The sequence below is a fragment of the Thalia democratica genome, chromosome 3, assembly GCF_965202585.1.
Source record: "Thalia democratica chromosome 3, ktThaDemo2.hap1.1, whole genome shotgun sequence".
Classification (NCBI taxonomy): Eukaryota; Metazoa; Chordata; class Thaliacea; order Salpida; family Salpidae; genus Thalia; species Thalia democratica.
Window position 1 is genome coordinate 46,682,881 of NC_139167.1, and position 23,576 is coordinate 46,706,456.

The window sequence follows — 23,576 nt, forward strand, 5'->3', positions numbered from 1 at the left end:
GACAAAAAAAACGCTTAAGATAATTTCTTCAAGAACCTGGTGTACAAAAATACCTTTTGACCATCGAGTCGTAAACCATTTGTGGATACAGTTTACCCCTTTTCCAGGACATTAGAATAGTATGTTTCTTAAACTAAACTTTTTTTTCGGAAAAAAAAATTTTTTAAAGTACCTTGTGAGTATAAAGGTTTTTTTATTATTTTACTTAACCATAAATTATATTAGAAAATAATCTTTTTCCTTATTCTATATTAGTGTTATTAGACCCTTTAGTTATTTAGAGTTTTTCTTTAAGTCAACAAAAAAGTTTTTCTGGTTTTTAATTATAATTTTATTTTTAGTTTTTATTTATGTTTTGTATTGCAAAACCTTTATTAAGTGAACAATCACAGTACAAAATTTAGTTCAGTTTAAAAAAAAAGTAATAATTATTTATCTTGTGGCTGTGAAGCTATTTTCAAATTTAAAATATTTTAAAGTTTGAAACACTATTATAATTATAAAAAAAACTATTTACAGCTCTATGAACATTAATTTGTTTTTAAATTAAATTAAGAAAAAACGAATAATAACACTTAATATCGCAAATATTTTTGTTTTGTTACTATTAAGTAAACCCTGTAACGTTTGTTGTTGCTATCACTTGTACTTTATATTGGATTATTATTAATATAAGAACAAAAACTAGTTGATAAGAATTTTTAAATTTGTGATTTTTACATGAAAAATTTCAATTCATAAAAAACTAAAAGCAGCTTTGATGCAATTTCAGAAAAATGAAGTTGTTGCAAATTCAATTGTGAATTCTAAACATTTTTCAAAAACTGAAAAAAATAAACAAAATTAACAGAATTACAAAATATGCTTTTAAAAACCAATGATAAGATATTTCTTTTTAATCTTGAATGACGCTAAAAATACATGTATTAATAAATCCTGAAAAGAAAAAAACATGTCGCTACTTTTTAGACGAAGAATAATTGTACTGTAATAATAACTTACAATAATTTCATAACGATATAAATTTAAATCATTTTCAATTTTAAGTTATACAACCGTAGAATTTTATTAAGTAAAAAGAAATTTTATCGACTGTTTATAATAAATTATCAATTACAATAGTATGACGCTACGGTTAGTTTAAAAAGTATCACCATGTTTCCACTTCAGCTTTAATGTTAGTATATAGTTTGTTGAATGACAAAAAAAGACGCTCAAAATATTTGGTCCTAGGACCTGGCGCACGAAAAACCTTTTGGTTTTAGAGTCGCACACCACGGATACCTTTTAACGTCTTGTCTAGGACTAGTATGTACAATCAGTTGCGTTATAATGCATTTTTTTGTGATTAAAGTGCTCTAGATCTAGACTGTTACTACTTCAGGTGGTTTTAAGTATTGTAAGTGTTGTGTGAACTATAAAGAAAGTTTAACGATAAAGAAAGATTCTCAAAATAATTGGTCCTAGGACCTGGTGTATGAAAACACCTTTTGGTTACCGATTCGTAAACCTCTTGGATACAATTTAAAGTCATTTTCAGGACAGATGAGTTGTTTTTCAAAGTTCTACTTTATAACTGTAATAAAAATATTTTATAATAATTTATTTTCATTTTGATAATTAATAATTATAAATTACTTATGAAATAATTAGTATTTGTTGTAACTGTTATTTGTTATTAGTTTGTTAACCAATATTCATAGTTTATATGCATTTATGTTAATTGAATACACAGATTTATATGCTACCCAGCATATTTTTTAAACTTATAATTTTATAAAAACTTCGTAAAATTTGTTTAGTTTTTAAGTATAAAAACGAAGTTAGTTTTCAATAAGTTAAGTTCTTTACAAGTTGTTGTTACATGTCAAGGAACTAGTTTCTCTCAGATCTCTATTAGCAAACATTAGTAACAATTTTATTTTAACCCTTTTTTACCATTAAATAGTTATTAAGAAGTATTAAAAAATGTTCAAGACTGTATAAAGATTTGAAAATTAAATGAGATTAAAGTTTTTGTTTTAAACCAAGCATCTGAAACTTTTGCTAAAGTTTATGACTGTTATGTAAACATGCTTCAAAAGTAATTGAAAGGACCTTAAACAATTATTTAATTAAAAATTAAAAAATAAGTTTATAGTTACTTAAAATACTCATTTAGTACTTTAAAAATTTGTTTATAAAACATTTTTCATCTTGCAAGGCTCTTCAGGTACAATTAAGTTCTTATTCCAATATAATCTTATTTGAATGTTACTGTTTTGCCCTGCAGGGTTAAACATTATTTTGTAAACAAATTCTTTGGAATATTAAGTTTTTACCTATCGCTTTGACCTCAAATTGATATCTCTAATTGTTGCTCTCAAAAGAAAGCAAAAATATATATTAAATACTCTTACAAAAGTATGTATTTCTACTACATATGTTAACTTTAATAACTTTGTTAATTTAATATAAACCTTTTTATATTATTTTTCAACATTAAACGTCTAAAAGTGTAATAAAGATTACAAATGGAACACTTATATGCTAAATTACTAATAATTAAAAGTGTATAAGTGGTCAAAACAAAACTTTTTAATAATGTTTAAAGTATTCTTAAAAAAATTATCATTTTAGTTATTTTTTTTAATGTGTCAACTACTTTAAATAACATAATTCAAATATCTAAATGTGACTAAGTTCTCTAAAAATACCTGCCTAAAATTAAATACAAAGTAGACATTTTTTGCATTAGCAGCAATTTATAAGATTATATTTTTTTAACAAATTATATAGCTAAATTGAATGATGTTTTTTCAAACCTAAAACACTATACTTTTTTAAAGTTATATACAGATTTCAAAAAAAAAAATAAAGTTGAAGTCTTGTTTTAATTGCATTTTTATCGATTTTTTTTTTATCGTGCATTAAAATGGGTGTGTTATTAAACCACTACGGTATTTATATGAAAAAAATAGTCACGTTTATCTGGAAAATAGCGCTTACAAAGTGGTCAATTTTAAGTACAGTGTTTGTATGAATGACTACAGCAAGTTGTTGGATAAATATTTTTTTTATATCACGTGTCAACACTAATGACATGGTTGGGATATTTCGCAGTTTGTGGTTAGTGCATTTTATAGATAACAAATACTATAACTATTTTTTTTTTTTATCTGTTTAAATACTTAGTATCAGTAAATTATAATTTGTTGAAAATAAAATCAGTTCTGTTGTTATTGTTTTCGCACTACACGAGACATAACAATCGTTATAATTCTTTAAACCTAAGTTTTACCAACTTAATACAGAACTAAAACTATCATTGATAATTTAAAAAGTTTTTAAGGTATTAAAAAAAGCACTGTGTAGAACTTTTTCAGTTTTCTATATTAAACTGTTTAATTTGTAAAATTCTGTAGAAAAAAAAACGTTGATTTTATATAGTTTTATTAAAATTTATACATTTTGATATCTGGTTATAAAAATACAACTTTACTAAAATATAAAATGTAAAGTTATACTTATTTTTAACTTTTTCATCTTTTTCATTGATTTTTATTGACAAAGCAGTTAAAAATTTGAAATTTGTGGTTTAATTTTCAAATTATGGCATTTCAAATTAATACTTGATACATTATCATGCTGTATTTATGTGCTTGTTTGTTATCTTTAAAAATTTTGATTTTATTGAAACTTACTTATATTAACAAGTTTCGACTGTTTGTAACTAGTTTTTAAATTAGATAATCAAAAAATATTTATAAACAGTTCTATACTGTAACCATAACGGCCTGTCTTAAAGGATTACTTTTATATATAGAGCTAATTTACTTTTTATAGATTTTAATACAAGAACTACAGATTTATAAATAGTTTAATATTTTTAATGAATTAATAACAGCTATGAAAACAACAATATGTACAAAATTTGTGTAAATTCCAGCTTAGAATCAACAACAACTCAAAAATTATAAAAACATTAACCGCCAACACACAAAAATAGCCTAAAACTTAAATGCAATATAATAGAAAAGGGCGAATTTGTTACAATACAAGCTCGTCTAATTTTATAACTTTAGCTCAACAAATTAGTTTGTAAAAGTATTTAAATTGTATGTGTACGACTCGATATTTAAAATGTATACAATTATTTTAAATGTGGTGTACGACTCGATAACCAAAAGGTTCTTTAGTCTAAAATTCTAGAGCGCTTTTATTTTATCGATAAGTAAATAATAATGATATTTAGTGATTCTATAATATGTTCTTTATGACAGAACATGTAATGAAGTTTATACTACATGTAAAGAAGCAACTTAAAATGTATTAGTAGTCATTTAGCTTACGTTGTTTTTAAGATAGCATCATTCGAACAGTTTTCAAACTAACGACATCTATAAACATAAATCAGTATTAATACTATCATCTGAAGAAACTTAAATTTTTAGTTGTACAATTTTTAATTTTTTAGCAGTACACAACAAGTTGTAGATAAATGAACTTATGTTTTTAGCTGAAAAAAGTTTACCAAAATTTGATTTAACACATTCTTTAAACAAAAAAATGTTTCATTTTAATTTCACTAGAGATCGTAAGTTATTACTAAAATCTGAAAAAAGTAAAACAAAAAGTGTAAGATATTTTAAGAATAAAATAAAACAAAAATCTAAAATAGTTAACAATAGGGTTGAAACAAATTTAAAATTAGTTAAAAAGTATCTAGCATCTACTTTTTTTTAAATAATGGAACTAATTTAAGTTGAGAATATGCTAGTATATAGTATAAACTAAATTTAAATATATATAAACATTAATATTATTATATTAAGTACTTAAACTACTATTAAACTATGTAGTGTATACTTAAATATAAGGAAAACAACAAGAAAATAAAGTATTTTTTATAATGAAAGACTAAAAATCTTATAGATTACAGACAACAGAACAATATTATTTAAAAGTTTAGTTTCTACAATAAAATGAAAAGACTTAATAAAAATAGAAATAAAGCTTGTTTTTTTTTTGGTTTGTTTGTCAAACTTTTTTAATTCATTTTAACTACTTTAAACTATGTGTACGAATACAACATATAATTAAAATTAATTTTATCAAAACAAAAATTGATATAGTATATTTTAATCTTATCATATTTATAATTTTTTATTTCATATTTCTACTTATAATGAGTTTATTACATCAGAAAAACTTTGATTAGATTTGTAAGTTTGGTTTAAAAAAAATTCCAAACAATTAATTTAAAATTCTAAAATGTACACCGTGTCATAAAAACCACAAAAAAAATGTTTTTTTTATAAAAAAACCATTAAAAAATTATTAGTTGTTAGCTATGGTTACTAGTTAAATTGAAACGAATTAATTTTGTTGGAATACAACACCAACAATATTTAAAGGTGCTCAGTTTATTGAACTTGACCTTTTTCTATGTTGAAACAATGAAATATTTCTACGTAGTTTTCATAACTTAATTATCTATGCTACTATATAAAAAATTCAGTACACTTTAAACTGTTTCTGTAGAACTAAAAGTAGTTATAATTCAAAAGTCACGCCTACCCTAGATTAAGTTTGTCCGAAAAATTTTAAGTTTATATGATAAGTAGATTTATTGTAATCGATGCTAAAAGTAAAGCTTGCAATTTTTAGAAGTTTTTGTCATTAACATTAAGTTGTTATTTAATACGAAATAAAAACTATAAAAAGCGAATAAAGCTTAGAATATGTATCAATGTTCACCTAATCTTAAAAATAAAGTAAAAAATAAAGTTGTGGAAAAATATGCAAATATTATTTCAATTGACCTACTAAATTAAGAACTCACTTAAACTTTTTAGATCTCATAACCGAACAAAAGCTTATTTTTACTTTTTTAGTAACTTTATGGTTGGTTTTATTTTGTGTCGTGAAATTCCTAATTTAGTATAAGTTTTATAACCACAAAAAATAAGAAACTTTAGCAAACTTTTAACAATTTTTATACATAGCAAGAGATTTTTTTTTCGTAAATTTTGATTGTTTTAATGAAATACTTTTCAGAACAACAAAAAAAATCAAAATTTATAGAATTTTTAGTAAACTAAACAAATTACGCCTGTACTTGCTTATTACTTTGATGTTAGCGATGAATTTTGTTTAATTTACTTAAAATGATTCTATGATCACTGAATACTTTTAAAACTCAAAAGTTAAAATAAATTACTAGCACATAAACTTAAAGTATAACTATAAATATTCTTTCTCAAAAAAAATTTTTTAAGCATTAGAATTGTATTAAAACTAATCTTTAAAATTAACTTATTGACATTGAATATTTTTTAAAATTAGTATATGTTTGTTTAATGGAGACTAAAAATCTATTATTTATAATCAAATAATTTAAAGAAAATATAAATAGGATGCTTTTTTAATCACTTGGTACTATTTTTACAAGTTTTCAAAAAATTAATTTTGAAATAAGACTTACAATATCGAAAACTAAACCTTTTAAGAACTAAGATTCTATGTTTATACTTTTACCAATGTTTATTCACAACCTAACTAATAAAAAACTTTTACTTTATTTTTATTAATATTTTTCAACATTTAGTTGGTTCAAACAAATAGTTTTGTAATAAAGAAACACATAGCGCGACATAGAATTCTAAATGACAGGCTGTATCTATTCGCGGATTTTAACTTGCTAACATCTTATCTGTTATTTTGCACATTTATCTTAAGCACTAAAACGTGATTGTACAAAATAGAATCAGTTTTGTTATTAAAACAAAAGTAATTTTAACTATAAAAACTATAAATTTTGTCAGTTTTTTCAGCACAAATATCGTTTTCTGAAAGTTTTTTTTTTAAACGAGAAATAACATAGTTATTTAGTTATTTGTCTTAACTAAAAAATATTACTCAATTTACTGAAATGTAAAAAATTTGTTTAAATAATAATATTGATGCAAATTTAAGATTTTATTCACTACCAGGTTTCGGTGGCAAAAAATAAATACGACCTTATCAAATATAATAAAATAGTTTAATAAAATAGCAAAACTGCACAGTAAAATAGTAAGTACAGTTAACTATTTTATTATACTTGAAAAGGTCGTAAATTTTTTAGCAACCGAAACCTGTTAGTGAATAAAATATATAATTTGCACTAATACTTTTATTTAAACGAGAAACAAAAAAACATAACTTATTTTTTATTCCAACATAAAACTTAAATTTTACATACTCAATGTTTTTTTATTAATTTAGTTTTACTAATGCTTACAAAAAAAAATAGTATAGCTTTTTATAACTATATCACTTTTGGATAAAACATCAAACTCTTTTCTAAAAATATTTTTAAATTATATAAACAGTATACAAAAAATATATAAATAAACAATTCTTTTGCGTTAAGCTATATTAATAATTTCCATAATATTTCAAACTAATATTAGTTTATCTTTCAAGTTCAATTTTAGTACTTCAAAAATGCAAGAAAGCTAGTCATAAAAAGTATCTGAAAAACTTATTTTTACAAGTATGTTATCTATAAATTCTTCATACCAGTTTAGTTTTCTTTTAATATTCTATCTTCTTTTACATAAATAAAATTATAAAACAGATATGTTTATATAGATCCATTTTTACTGTGATTTAATTTTATTTTAGTGAAACGAATGTTTAAAAGATGTTTTTAACTAAGTACGTTACACTGCTGTTACTTAAATAAAATGTATTTGAATTAATTTAAAATTCCTACGGACATGAACAGCCGTGAGGCGTAATTAGAAAAAATATAATACGTTTTAAAAACAATGAATTATTAAAACATACTTTTAAAGTCTTATGCAAGGATTTTCACATTTTATTATATGACAACGTTTCGCAAAATAGGGCTCTAAATAATTTGAAAATTATAATTGTTCAGTTTAGAACTAAAAGTATATATTTACTAAAAAGGATTTCAATTAGAAAAAATAACTTAATTTCAAGCTGTTGAATCTCAATGGGTTTCGCCATTTCAATATCAGTTCCGTTAGTCTTCTGTGTCATTTACATTACGATAGCCTCGATTACTTTTTGTAAAAAGGAGCGACGAGGTTCAGGAGACGTTGTGGTATACGACAAGCTTGTAATGACATCTTCAATAGCAGTACTTCTACAGCTTTCGGTGCTTGTTTTCGGAGTTTTAAGTTCTCAAGACTTCGAAAACCTAATCTTTAACTTGTCGTTTGTGATAACATCGACGTTTTTTGGTGCCATAAGTCGATGTATTGTTCAACTGAGTGTCTGGCTGCAACTAAGAACGATTTTCAGAGGTAGAGGCGAATCCAATCGTAAAACTGTTTCTTATATTATTGGCAACGTAGCTGCTATTACATCTGTTATTTCATCTTCCTTAAACCTCGGAGCCCATGCAGCCAAAGAAGGAATAAAACAGAAAACTTTGGGCTGGACACTACCATGTGATACTTATATTATGATAAAGATGATTATGACTTTAACAAACGTAATGGACTTAACTACCAAAATGACATTGATTTCTCTTGTTTTAATGGAGGTTTTACGACAAAAGCGTACAAACTCTCTTCGTGGTTTTGAGTATAAAGACTTGCACAAAATAGCTCGCCGCATGGTTATATGTATGGCTCTAACTCTGATAAACGATATAACTATGTTATCAGTAGCTATGATGCCTAGAGTTAAAAACCGAAGTTTAAGGCTAGAACTTATGCCTACTGTAGGATGTATAAACTCTTTAGGTAACCTTATCATTTTGATTATCAGTTTTTCTTCATGGAAAGAACGGTTCTTTCCATTTATTAATTATCAAAAGCAAAACCCCGCTAATGGCGATTTGAGCATGACAAACATAAAGAGTAAGTTTGATAATAAAAGTTCAAGAAATTTTCAAACTGAAATGACTTCTGACTTTGTTTTTGATTAAAATTAATAAAAACTGTTAATAGTTAAAAAAAAGCTCATTGTCATTTTTTATAGTTTTATTAAGTGTGTAAAATATTGACTTTTTCTAAATAATTATTAACTCACTTTTTACAAGGTTGTTTATAAAGCTGTAAAAACTACGAAATTTGATGTATTAAAAAGAAATAAAATAGTTTAAAATATTTTCGTTGCATGAATAATTATTTTTTTATAATAAACAAACACTGTTGATTTAAAAAATAATCATTTCCTTATTGAATTGATTTTCTTTTCCTAATCTATTGTTAAATAATAACTAAAAAGTATTTGGTCTAATTTTTAAAGAAATGCTCGCTTGCTAAATAACTGATTAATTTATACAAATATTTCTTTATTATTACATTTTAATAAGTTTTATTGATAAACGTAGTTTAACATTCAAGAAAGTCAAATCGTAAGCAAGGATACTCATAAAACTCGTCAACAACAATTCTTAAAAATGTAGTTTCAATTGGTTTAGGAAATCTTCTTGCATAAGCTGTATTAGGATCAGTTGCACCATCGAAAACCTAGTAAGTATAATAAGATTATACAATTTACACAAGCCTTAATGTCTTTTTTTTTAGATTTTTAAAAACGTTAATTGAAACTAAACATTGCTATACGACTTATAAATAAATAAAAATATATGAGCCAAAATAGTTTTAAACATTATCTTCGAAATCAATAAACAAAATCTACTACAGCGTTCAAGTTATAAAAATACGAATAGTTGTCGTTTCTTTTTGTGATTTATTATTTATCTGAGTTTTATAACACTGCTTTAAAATGAGGCAAATAACATTATATATATATAAATTATCTTCATTTTAAATTTCCAACATAAGATAAGGCATGACTAAAAACGCTTACATTTTTCATTTTTCAAAAGTTTAATTATCAACATAAGTTTCACTCAATTAGGACAATAACTTTGAACATGCGTACGTTTTTTTAGAGTCTAACAGCTCCTAATCTACAGTTCTTATTTTTAAAAGTTTAAGATTTACTTAAATATTACTACATTAGTTACAAAGCTTTCGCTTTAAGATAATATTTTTTTTTGACTTTTTATTTTATAGTTTTGTTTTGCTCACTACTTTAACAAACTGCTTAATTTAATGAAAAATCATTTTCAATGACTTATAAAAATTTTTCAGAATTCAATTTTTTTTAACCACTGACGAGCTTTTTGAGCAAAACTTAGCATGCCAAGTAAATTTTTGAAAAAGTTAAAAGTATTTTTTTTCTCTTTTAAAACAGTAAGGATCTCTAACTTTTTTTAACAATCAAACCTATAGTATGACTAAAAACAATTATACAACATATTATTATTGATTATGAATTTTTAAAACAAATTACTATTGATAAAAAAATTTTTAAATGTGAAAAAGTAGATAAACTAAAAACTTGTTTATGAATATATTTTGAAAAGTATAAAATTAATACTTACCAATGGTTTAGACCCAATCGAAATATATTTTAAATTATTAACGCTGTCACCGTACTGAACTTTAAATTTAGTAACCCATTGTTGAATTTGACTTCTTCCTTGTATCATCACGCCATAAACAGTTTTAGGTTTGTACAAATTAACTTGAATCCATTGGTCCCCTTCAACTATATTTTGAAATATTTAGTTTTTTTTTAAACAATTCTAAGATAAAAGTCTAATTAAATATTTTTTTATAATCGACAACCTTTGGCATCTTCACCTGGACACCAACCCCCAACTCCAGTATTACTGTCGAGTCTACCATGCATTGCACTGTGAGAGCCTAAGTTACCGTAAACACTACTTGAACTTATTTGACTATCTTTAATGTATCTGCTTTTTAATCCTCCCAAGCATAAGTTGTCTATACAAAATAGATCCTTTGATAGGGTTATTGCTTTTCTAAATGAAATGTTTAACAAAAGTAACGGTTATAAGTTACAATACCTTATTGATTAACTTGGTTTTTTATTTATTAAAGCACAAACTGTAAGTTTATATATATTAAATTTTAACATTCTTCTGAAAAACAAAAAATATTTTTATATAAAATAGCAATAGTCTCTATGAAAATATTTTTGTTTAGTAAAAATTTTTTTTAATGTTTAAAATGTTATTTTTAACAACTAGTATATTTGCTTGTTTAATCTACAGTCTTGTTTTTCAAAGGTATAATCATAATATGTAAAGGAGTTAACTATACCTGGTACATTCTAAATGTTAAGTTTTATACTTGTACAAAAAAGGCAACATATTGCATATAAATTAAATTTTCTGAAGCAGAGTTTACACATAGTGTGTCAGAAAAGATAGTCAGGAAGTCAAGATATTTTTTAGTTAATTTTATCTACTTACCCTTAACTAATATGTTATTTTATATTCATCGCCTTGAGTTTGTACGTTCAAGTGTTTATAGTTAAAACAAACAAAGTTATTAGCTAGTTAAAAAAATCAAACTTTTTAAAATACTAAAAAATCTAAATATTTTTACATTTAAGATATAAGTTTACAATCAACCAAATTGCTATTTACTTAAATTTAAATACAAAATTTAATTTTGAGTAGTTTTACAGTAGAGTAATTTATACTTCTAACTTACGTTTTTGTCAAACTGAATTTTTTTTATTGTGTAACGGTTTTATTGCAATCAATGATACAGTAAGTGATATAAAGTGCTGATCTAATTTTTGCTCATTCATAGAGTTTTTCTCTTTACACATATTTTTAACCATCAAAAATTTATTTTATCAATAATTACAGTACTACGTTACTAATACTTTAGTTATTTTTGTACGTACCGTACATTGTTCAGTATATATCTCTTATTATTTAAAGTCATGATAAAACTTTACTAAATTTTAGTGTAATTTCAATGTAAAGACAGTAAATTATAATTAAATAAATTAATTTTCATCAAAGACTAAATAGTATCAAACTAACTTTTTCTGAAAAATCCAATGGCTGATCCTACTCCTGAGTCTGTTAAAAAATTATTTTTTAAGTATTAAATAAAGTTTTTTTTAAACTTAAACTTTGTGCAAAATACTAGCAAACCTTCTAACACAGCTATTTCGCGTTCAAGTAAAATTTTTCTTTCTTCTATTGTCAAAGCTCCAACCTAAAAATTCAAAGTTTATCCTACTAATTACAAAAAAGTTTTATCAACTTATTTTATTTTTATTTTAAATATTGAGGTCTTTATTGGTAAAAATTTTTTTGAAGGTATTAAGTATAATTAAACAAACCTAAAGTAAGTTAAAAGTAAGAACTCATTTACCTTTTGTTTTATTTATTAAAAATGATTTTTACTTAATTAATAATGTTTTTTTGACTATTACGTTTACTGCATTATTTAAACAATTAGTTTTTTTTATTTGAAGTATCTACGTTCTGTAATATTTTATGTTATTTTAATTGTATATACCCTTAATTTAAAAAATATTTGATTGAGTTATTTGTACTGTGTTTAGCACAAAACAAAAAAACTAACTAATTCAACTTATTTTTAGAAAAAAAAAGTAGAAACTAATTAGTTGACTACTGTTTCTTACTGGCTGATTTTATTTTTTTTTAAATAATCATAAAAAAGTTTCAAAAAATTTTTAATAGAAAGTTATTTCATTATTTTAATCAGTAATAATAAAAAAGGTAGTAATTTTGTAATGTTTTTTTCTTCCTTAAAAGTCAGAAAACATATTACTTAATTTTTCTTTTGTAAATAAACTTTTTATCATCGTAGCTTTTAAATAGTTAAGGTTATTCATATGCATACTTACTCCAATTAACAGAAGTAGAATTCCTCCACAAAGTAACTTCATTTTAAAAAGAATTGAACAAAAATAAATTTAGAAACTATGCCTAAAAAATGTCAAACCATAAAGGTGACAGGGTTTGTGAGATTTTTTTCACTAAACATGCTCGAAAAGTTATATTTTAAATATATTTTGAAAAAAAAAGATCATATTCTAATTGTAATTTATTCTAAACTTATTTACAACTTTTGGTGCTACAATCATTTAAAGTAAATTTTTCTTGTTAACCTGATTTTATTTTGTAATAAACTACTTTACTTAAAAACTTCTTAGTTCAATATAGAATTAGTTTACTTAATTAATAAAAAAAATCTTTCTCTCAATAATTTAATTTTCGTCATTAAATCTTAGGTAAAAGTTCTAAATATTACGATTTAAGAAATAAAATTGATACGAACATTAACTTTTTCTGGTTTCTACCTTATCTTTTGTATTTATTTTTTTAAAAACTTGACTAAAGAGATCTAAACCTAGGTACTGTAATGATTTTTTTTATCAAGTTAGACTTTTATGTAAAATTTTACTTTTTTCGTAAAATGTCATAAATAAAAAAAAAGTTGAACTTGCCAAAGGCGATTTATTTTTCTTAAAAATACTATATAAACTCTTAAAATTTTGAAAGTTCTTGTTAGCAATAATTTTTTTTGGAAATGATAGTAATAAATTTTAGGAAGCAAATCATTATAATATTTTTTGTAAACAGAATGGTTAAAGTTTTAACGATTTAATTTTTAAAGATGTATGAACTAAAGTCTAAACAGCTTTTTACAGTATCTACAGCTAGCTAAAAACTATAAATTACAAAACTTTATACTTATCATTTTTATTCAAGTTGTTTTTTTATCTCATTTTAAATTTTTTTTAGTGTATTAAGTTAACAAAGTTTAGTTTTAATTTCTCTAATTTACTCTATACCTTCAAAATATTACTTTTACTAATATATATTTATAGCTTCAAGCTAACTTTAAAGATAAGTTTGTTTCATTTTCTTAAATATTAGCTTATATGCATATTGTTTATTAGAAAAGCATTAAAAAAAATTGTATAAGGACCTAGTGCATGAAAAAACCTTTTGGTTATCGAGTCGGTTTACTATTGGTTACTAAAATATTCTTACAACTATAAAGTTATATTTAGACAGAATAAGACATTTTAAAAAGTGTTTTTTCAAATTATATTAACCATAAGTTAAATTTTTTGATATTTTATATATTGTTAGGACTTAGCTTGATATTTAAGGTGCCCTTTTTTATGTTTAGTAATTAAATTTCAATTTTATACAAAAATTTTTTTTGTAAAAAAAATCATCATATCTATAATTTTTACTTGGTTTTAGTTAGTCTCATATGAAATCTAACAAAACTTATTAAGATTTCTTTTAACTTTTAAGATAACATTAAAAGTATATAAATAAAAAGTAGTTAAGTATAACATTTTATAAAGTCTAACTCATTTTAAACTAGGTTAACATTAAAGTTTACAAGTGTTAATGCTTTTCTATAACTAGCTTTAAAGGATAAAAGTATAAACTTTGTAAAAAAAGTTTTTTCTTTAAAAAGATACACTTTAGCTATTTTAAAACTATTTTAGTTTTAGAAATTTTGTGTACATATATGTATATATATATATACATACTAAAGATATTATAAAAAGTTCTGGTCGATAGTGCTCGACAAGTTGAAATGGAGCTTAATATTTAATTGATTATTTAAAAAACAATAGTAAAGACGACCGTTTCGTATATGAGATATAAAAACCCATATACTCCTCAGTAAGCTAAAGTTTATTACAATGTTAAACAAAAAGTTGGAATTTGAAAGTTTTATAATAATTATGACGTAGTAATAATTAATAGAGTTTATTGTACAGTAAGCTAAGTTTGAAAAAATACGCTGAACTTATTACTTTATACATTTTTGAAAGTTTAGAAAAGGTTATATTAGAAATTTTTTTTTTAATATTCGTGTTTGCGGCTTAATTTTACTGTTGTATGTCTTTTGTTAATTATTTTGAATGATGATTTGTGAATTTACTTAGGATCCACAGAAAATACTTTCAAACAAAGGTACAGAAACCACAAATCATCATTCAACAGTATTAACAAAAGACATACAACAGAGCTGGCGAACTACATTTGGAATTTAAAAGATAACAACACAGACTACATTAAATGGGAAATATTAAACAGGACATAACTAGAATTCATTACTAAATTCGGCTGAAAACTTTGTAACTTAGAAAAAATAGAAATCGATAAATCAGACAAGAACATAACACTAAACAAGAAAAGCAAAAGACAAAATATATGCATTCATTACCAAAAATACTTTTTTAGCAAAACTAAATATTAAAACAAAGTAAAATTAAGCCGCAAACCGAATAGTTTAAAAAAAATTTCTAATATAACCTTTTCCAAACTTTCTAAAATGCATAAATTAACAAGTTCAGCGTATTTTTTCAAACTCGGCTTACTGTACAGTAAACTCTGTCTATTATTACTACGTCATATTTATTATAAAATTTTAAAATTCCAAATTTTTGTTTAACATTGTAATAAACTTTAGCTTACTAAGGAGTAAAGGGTTATATCTCATATACGAAACGGTCGTCTTTAATATTATTTTTTATACAATCAAATAAGTACATATATATATACATATATATATATTTATAATATAAAAAAAACAACTAATTTTCAATTTGTTTACTTAGTTTCAATGCTTTATGCATCTCCTCAGAACGAAATAAAGAACAAAGTAAGATTTTTAAAGAACCACACAAAAAAACACATTGTGACGTAAATATATATATATATATGTATAATTTATTGAAATGACGATTTTAAAAATACTGGAACATATGATTCATAAAGACAGAAAAGATTGTCTTTAATCTTCAGCCAGTTCAAATTTAAAATAAAAAGCATATTTAAAAGCCCTTCAAGTGGGCTCAGTAGAAGGTGTTCAAGTTTGAATATTAACCTTATTATATATATATATATATATATACTTTTTGGCGTTGAGACGAGGTTCTACATCGGCTTGTGCTCGACTCAGTTCATATTCAGGTATGCCAATCATAAAAAGTCTTTTAAAGGCACTGAAAACTAAAATGAATATAAAATAACACTGAGCTTTCAAAATATGTTTGTGGTTTAAAGCGCAGCGGCGTTGACTTTGAAATATCCTGGGAAGTTATAAAAAGAGCACAGCCTATAGCTGACGGCAATAGCCCGATATGTAGGCTGTGTCTCAAAGAAGCAACAGCCGTTGTGTCTGCACTGAAAGACAAGAGCTGTCTAAACAAAAAGAGCGAGTTTGTATCGTCTTGTAAACATATAAAAAATCGCTTTTGAAGTTTAACAAGTTTCAATTTCACCTTATATTAATTAAAGTTTCAATTTATTTTAATTTTTTTACCTTATCCAATTCTCTGTTCAAATTTGTAGTCACTCACTGAAGTTTTATGAATTTTAGCCAGTTTATTGTCGACTTAGAAGTTAATTTTTGCACAAGCCACTTTGCATGATTTTTAGCAGTTTAAAAATTACGTCATAATGCACTTATATTTAAATTTTAAACTTTCATTTGAGTATTTTGTTTTGTACTTAATTTTGAACTTTTTTTGCAATTGAGGAGTGCGTAGGCACGAATCTTGCGTTTTGCAAGTTTTTGCACTTTGTAATAAACTTTTTTTATTAAAAAAGCCCTTAAGGTGGGCTCTGTGTTGAAAAATTTAATTTATTAAGTTAATCAAATTGTTTCTACATATATATACAATTTATTGGAAAAGTAAGATTTTAAATATACTGGTACATATGTTCTATAAAGCTAAACACTTTAATCATCAGCCAGTTTATTTTAAAATAAAAAGCACTTTACCAAACATAGTTATACAAAAAAAAACAAAAAATAATACGACGTAATATTGAGCATAACAAAAATTAAGTATAAAAATCAATCTTCCATCGAACTAATCAAAAAACTAAAATTCACAAAGACTATGAAATAAGTGACTATAAAATACTTCAAAATTTATTGAACTTTAAGAAGAGCTTTTTCATATGTCGACAAGACGATATGAACTAACTCCTCTTATTTAAACAACCTTCCTTTTTTAATGCATACATAAAAAGCTCGTCTTAAAATTCAATAAATTTTGAAGTATTTTATAGTCACTTATCTCATAATCTTTGTGAATTTTAGTTGTTTGATTAGATAGATGGAAGATCGATTTTTGTACTGAATTTTTGTAATTCTCAATATTACGTCATAGTGTTTTTTGTTTTTTTGTATAACTATGTTTAGTAAAGTGATTTTTATTTTTAATTAAACTGGCTGATGATTAAAGCGTTTAGCTTTATGAAACATATGTATTAGTATTTTTCAAATCGTACTTTTCCAATAGATTATTTAAAAGTCCTTCAAGTGGGCTCTGTAAAAGGTGTTTAAGTTTGAATAATAGCCTAATTTTGTATATATATATATATATATATATATATTGAAATAAGGTTAATGTTAAAACTTAAACACCTTCTACTGAGCCCACTTGAATGGCTTTTAAACAATTTATTGAAATGGCGATTTTAAAAATTCTGGTACATATGTTTCATAAAGCTTTAATTTTTCATAAAGCTTTAATTATTAGCCAGTTAAATTCAAAATAAAAAGCACTGTACTAAACAAAGCACTGTATTTGTAATGTACAGTATTACGTTATACTGTTTTTTGTTTTTTTGCATAACTTTTGTATCTTTGTTTAGTACAGTGCTTTTTATTTTGAATTTAACTGGCTGATGATTAAAGCTTTATGGAAAATTAAAGCTTTATGAAACATATGTACCAGAATTTTTAAAATCGCCATTTCAATAAATTATATATATATATAGAATTAAGTTATTTAACTTAATAAATTAAATTTTTCACACTGAGCCCACCTTGAGGGCTTTATTAATAAAAAGGTTTATTTAAAGATGCAAAACTCAAAGGACTCGAGTTTCGTGACTATTCACTCATCAACTTCAAAAGGATGACATCAATTCAAAACATCGTTTTGAAGCTGATGAGTGAATAGTCACGAAACTCGAGTCCTTTGAGTTTTGAATCTTTAAATAAACCTTTTTATTATATATATATATATTGACTATATGAGATATGTAACCTCATATAGTCAATGAAACTATATGAAGTTACATATCTCATATACGAAACGGTCGTATAAACCTATTTTTTTTATGTAGTCAAATAAATAATATATATATGTGTATATATACATTTAAAATAATGTTAATATTCAAACTTGAACACCTTCTTTAAAATTTTATTCTTAAACAACTAAGTAAACTCTACTCAAAAGAGTAGCCTAAAAAAATCAAAACCTTGTTAAAAATAAAATTCAAAAGTCAGTAGAAATAAAATATATTTTTGATAATTTTTAATATTTTAAATTTTATTCTTCCAAAGTTATAAATAAGGATATCTAAGAAAAGATATTAAACAAAAATAAACTTCTGTGACAAGAATAGTTTTTTAGTTGTATAAAAATTTACGTTCAAAATGAAAATACTTGTTTTTTTTATGCTATTGTCGTGTTTCCTTGGTAATATACCTGTCAACGTTAGTTTTTGATTTTTCAGTATGCATTATGTTCAATTTTCATAATTAAAACAGATATATAAAACATTAATCAAACTATATTTATGATTAGTTAAACATATCACTATTTCAAGTGTTTTCAATATTTTTCGTTAAGTAATAAGCAAACAAAGATATTTAGTAAATAAAAACAACTAAGTAGTTTTTTTTTTGTAAACTAGTGTGTTTTAGTCAAAAACGTTTAATATGTCAATAACTAAACTTCTTTTAAGGCTGATAAAATCGAAGAGGAAATAAGAGATCTTGAAATCAGAGTTGCAAACCTTGAAAGTAAAATTAAATTATTCTTATAAATATATTTTATGATTTTTTTGCTCTAACAAATGACTTATAATTAATATTATAAGGCTTCAATACACTTAATAAACTTTAATCAAACAAAATAGTTCAAAATATTATTGAAGCTTTAAAAATAAAAGATTTAGCAAGAAATTTAACATTAACAAAATTTAAGTTACAGAAACTAATTAACAAAGATTACAAAATTTTATTTTTAGTCTTTGTATTTTTATAACATGTTTCTTGTCAAATAAAATATCAACTTTGTAATAATTTTGATCAATAACTAGTTTTTTTTTTAAGCAAAAAGTGATTATTTTAGATAAAAGAGCTGCTGATATTTTGGGGATTATGCGAAAAAGTAAGTAAATCTAATTTTAATGTTAACCTTAGCTGTTTAATTAAATAAAGTATAACTTAATTAAATGAATTAAATTAGTATATTTTTTCAAATTCTTTGTTTAGTTCTTAAAATCTTAAACTAAATTCTTTTTTTAATAGTTTCGTATAAATGTAAATTAGTATAAAATTATAGTTTTTTTCAAAGCTTTTGAAACAAATGTAATTTATTGTATATTTGTGACTACTAATCGAACTTTATAACTATGCATAAAATGCACGTTTTTTCTTGTTTTAAAACTAATAAACTTTAATTATTTATAAAGCTCAACATTATTGTAATGTATGTAAGCTTAGATTGTTTGTTTAAAACAATTATTTTTTTCATTAAATAGGTCATCTTGGAAAGGTTTTTCTAACATGCATTTTACTTTTTTAAAATTAGATAAATGAAGTATAAACAACGGGTTACATAGGTTTATCATTTTCACATGTTTAAGGGTAATGCTGATAATTACAAGTCTATATCTAATGACTGAGTATCTTGACTAGGTTATAATGAAATTGTTTAATTTTAGGATTATTTAGAAAATACTTTTATAAAATTGTTATGTTTTAGACTATTAGTAACAAACCATTTAATAAATAGTTCATGTTTTCTATAAGTAAGTTTACAAAATCTTTGATCTATTTGTTTTCCCAAAAGTTTGGTTAGTCAAGTTCTTTACTCAAATTATTTTTGTAAAGTAGTATTTAGTTTATAATACAACTAAATTATTTTTTATATGGTTTTTCGTTAAAGTTAAATCTTTAGTTATAGGTATGCATATACTTGATAAAAAAATCATCAGTTTATATATGTACATTATGATGCTCTAGTTTTGAGCTAAAAATTGATTTACATTGTGCACAACTTAAGTCGATCTGAAGTAAGTTTTAAGTGGGCACTGCTAGATTTTTTTTTTAACTTTAAAGTGAAAAAAATATACAAAACAAGAAAAAAGTGCATAATGTATATTGTTTATTGAACGATAAAAAAAGCGCTCAAAAAGTTTGGTCTACGGACCTGGTGTACATACTTATAACAATTTTTACGAGCTATTAGATTTAATTTTTTATCATTTAAATATTGAAATCTTTAGTAATAAAACAATTAGTTAAACGAAATGAAAGAAAAAAACAAATAAACGGAAGTTAACTGATCTTTGTGTACAAAAATGTACTTAAAAACTTGTTTAGTAACATAAGAACTATAAATAGATATAACTTTAAATCAACTTATAAAAGGAGATAATCAATACTTATAGCAAACATTTGAATGCTTGTATGATAGGTTACAACTTTTTTAAAGAAAGCAAAAATGTAATAAGCTAAAATATTTTTGCGTTTAATTTTATCAGTTTTTTGTGCTAGAGGTTTTATTTTTACTTTGTTCAATAATTTTAATTGATTAGAAAAAACAATTTTACATTCGAATAGATAAATAAATTATCGCATGATTTGTTAATAACTTTAAAGAAGTGAATTCTACCATAACTGAACTTTATTTTTATAAATGAAAATAAAAAGATAAGTACTTTTAAATTTATGCTCCTCATAAGAAAACGAAAATTATTTAAAAAAAAATTAATAACAACAAATTTCCTTCTGTTTTAAAAAATACTTTTTTCATATTTTGAATACTTGTCTAAGTCTAGAATTGTAATACTACAAGGCAAAAATATTTTTAAACATAAAAATGAAGTTTTTTTTTTTGATTTTCTTAGAAAAAGAGATTTTTTAACAAAAGTTTGCTTGAAACAGTTATCTCAGCTTACTTTTTAAATAATTAATTTTCTGTTAAAGTATATACATCTATAACTATTTTTTTACGTTGGCATGCTATAAAAAAAAGTTGTGAGTCTCCCGAACTTTATGCAAAACAGTAATCTTAAAAAATAATCTAAAGAATGCCCAGATAGAAAATGCTGCAATCTAGACTAAACCACTGTTATTGTAACGAAACAATTTAACTTTGTTTAGTCAACATAAAATGTAGAAGTGCTTCGTAAAACTTTTTTCAAATCGTATTAAATTAACCACAATGTGTTTTAGTGATAATTGCCATATGTTAAACTATTTTCAGCTACAAACTCTAAGGTCGCATTTTTTAGGTTTTATAGAGTCTACATTGGGTTAATTTTAGAAAAGCAAAAATAGCGTCCATAATTTTTTTTCTAATAAGCTAAAATTGTGCAAAAGGTAATTTTTTGATATTAAATATAAAATTTTTAATAGCTGAAAACTCAAATGACACATTTTTATAACTACCCTAGTATACATATGTATTATATATAAACATGTAAAGTATCTAATTTGATTAAGTAAATAAGTTTTTACATTGTTCAAAAGAAATGGTTTTAGCATGCTTTAAGTATCAATTTTTAATTAAGTTTTATAAGTAACATGAAACACTTGTAGTATTTTATTTTAGATAATAATTTTTCCATTAAATTATACATATAAAGGTAAAATTATCTATTTACCGTTGTAAGAAAATAGTATCCAAAAGTAAAAAAAATCTGCTAACATATAGACTTTAACTTTTAGTATTTTATTAATTTTATTTTGACATTTTAAACAAGTTGATACGCCTGGGCTTATTATTCTAAGCAACTGTTTTCATTAAAAAATTAATTTTTTAAACTTTTCTCTGTTGCACAAGTTTAAGATAAGAATCTGCAAACTTTGACAAATATACTTAACAAAAAATTTCATGCTGTTTCAAATAAAAATATAAGCTTTTTCAAATTAAAACTAATATCAAAATCAGTTTTACATAAGCAAAAAACTACCAAGTTAAAGCTAAATAGTTGTTAAACATGTAACGATAAAATTTAATATGTTTAAGGAGTAATAATTAAAAACAACTTTTGTTCAATAAAACTAATCATAGTGTCCTTTTAAAAAATAATACTTTTAAAATCTTAAGTACTAATAAATAAATTACTTTTTGGAATTACAATTAAAAATAAATTACAGTGTATACTTCAAATGTCCTTTATCTCTGTTTTCAACAATTTAATACTAAATTCTGTTCATACTAAGTTAAAATTAAACTTGTATTCTACAGACAATTTATGTTTGGGAGGATTAAAAAGCAGATACATCAATGATTATCAATTAAGTTCAAGTGGTTATTATGCGAACTTAGAATCACACAGTCATAGGCATGCTAGACTTGACAGCAATTCTGGAGTTGGGGGATGGGCTGCACCTGAAGCTGACAAAAGTAAACAAACTAATTAGCTAGTAAAATTGTATGAAAAAATTTCTAGTCAACTATGCAAGATTTTAAAATAATTTTTTTAACACAAACAAAGTGTTAAAGCACCTATAATATATAGTAAGAGATGTAAACAATTTTTTGTAAAAAATACATAAGGTTTAAATTTATAAAAAAACCTAAAGTTTTCTGTAAAATAGTTTTTTACAAGTCAATTTGAGATTTGTTTAAAAAATACTTGTGTCACAGTTTTAAGCGACATACTTATTAGTTGTTTAGTTATTAATTGTAAAATAGATTTGAAAAGATTTAACGAAACTTAATTAGTTATTTTTAAATGCATTTCAGTCAAAATAAATAAAACATTTTTAATCATGAAAAGAAGCTTAGAACGTAACATAATATTTTTTTTTGTAAATTAAAAAAAAAAACAACAAGTATAGGAAATGCAACTACATAAAACTAATAATTCAATTTAGTAAAGCTTAACTATTTTTCTAATTCAAAATAACATGTACATGATGACTGTCGATGGGATTAACTAAAAAAAAACGATTTTTTAATACTTTTAAATAAGAGAATTTAGTTTTTCTAACACTTTTTTACTGTTTTTAGATATTACGTAGTTTTTTCTTCTCTGGTATATATTTAAGCTATACTTATAGAAAGGTTTTCAAGTAGAAATGTTCAAACTTATTTCTAACATTTGAAAAAACTTAATGTATAAAGTATAATCTACTCAAATATAATACATAGCATAAAAAAATTAATCGAACTATTTTATATTTAAAAATTAAATTGCTCAATTTTTATACTTTGAAATTATAAAAAACATGCCAAAATAAAACTAGGACAGTTTTCTTTACTTTAACATTTATAAGTATATGTTAACATGCTTAATACATTAACACGAATTTTTTTCTTGGACAAGACGTTAAAAGATATCCAAGTGTTGCGCGACTCGATAACCGAAAGGTTTTTTCGTGCACCGGGTCGTTGGATTAAATGTTTTAAGCGTTTTTATTATCGTTCAATAAACAATATAAAAGATTTAAAACTTATAAATTCTCCGAATAAAGCTATTCTTTATGATTTTTTAAGTTACTCAAGTAACTAGGGCTTTTTTTAGGAACGACTTTTAACAATTGTTTTTTTTTTAATGAACGACATAAAAAATGCGCTCAAAAAGTTTGGTCCTCGTGTTATACACCACGAGGATAAAGTTAAATGTGTTGTCGAGGACTAGAATATAAATAGAAAAAGCATACTAAACTTTATTAATAAAA

At 23.5% G+C, this 23,576-nt stretch overlaps 1 protein-coding gene and 1 long non-coding RNA gene across 2 annotated transcripts; one reads left to right on the forward strand and one right to left on the reverse strand.

Moving 5' to 3' along the window:
- Positions 1-9,338: 9,338 nt before the first annotated feature.
- On the reverse strand, positions 9,339-12,801 carry LOC145832318 (retinoschisin-like). Its single transcript, XM_082939638.1, has 6 exons — positions 12,718-12,801; positions 11,996-12,059; positions 11,882-11,920; positions 10,647-10,805; positions 10,400-10,566; positions 9,339-9,476 (listed from the first exon to the last, which is right to left on the reverse strand). The coding sequence occupies exons 1-6, from the start codon at positions 12,757-12,759 to the stop codon at positions 9,339-9,341; spliced, it is 609 nt and encodes a 202-aa protein (XP_082795764.1). The 5' UTR covers positions 12,760-12,801.
- Positions 9,458-22,313, forward strand: LOC145832319 (uncharacterized). Its single transcript, XR_014369726.1, has 5 exons — positions 9,458-9,479; positions 12,730-12,830; positions 18,620-18,677; positions 19,009-19,047; positions 22,138-22,313. It is a non-coding gene; the product is annotated as an uncharacterized LOC145832319 (long non-coding RNA).
- Positions 22,314-23,576: the final 1,263 nt, after the last annotated feature.

Bases quoted from the DNA above. Each gene is read 5' to 3' on its own strand.
- LOC145832318 (XM_082939638.1), bottom strand. From the start codon at position 12,759: ATGAAGTTACTTTGTGGAGGAATTCTACTTCTGTTAATTGGA. The intron at 11,921-11,995 runs GTTTGCTAGTAT...ATTTTTTAACAG, and splicing joins CGAAATAGCTGTGTTAGAAG to ACTCAGGAGTAGGATCAGCC. The intron at 10,806-11,881 runs GTTAGTTTGATA...TATTTTGTATAG, and splicing joins CATTGGATTTTTCAGAAAAA to ACAACTTATGCTTGGGAGGA.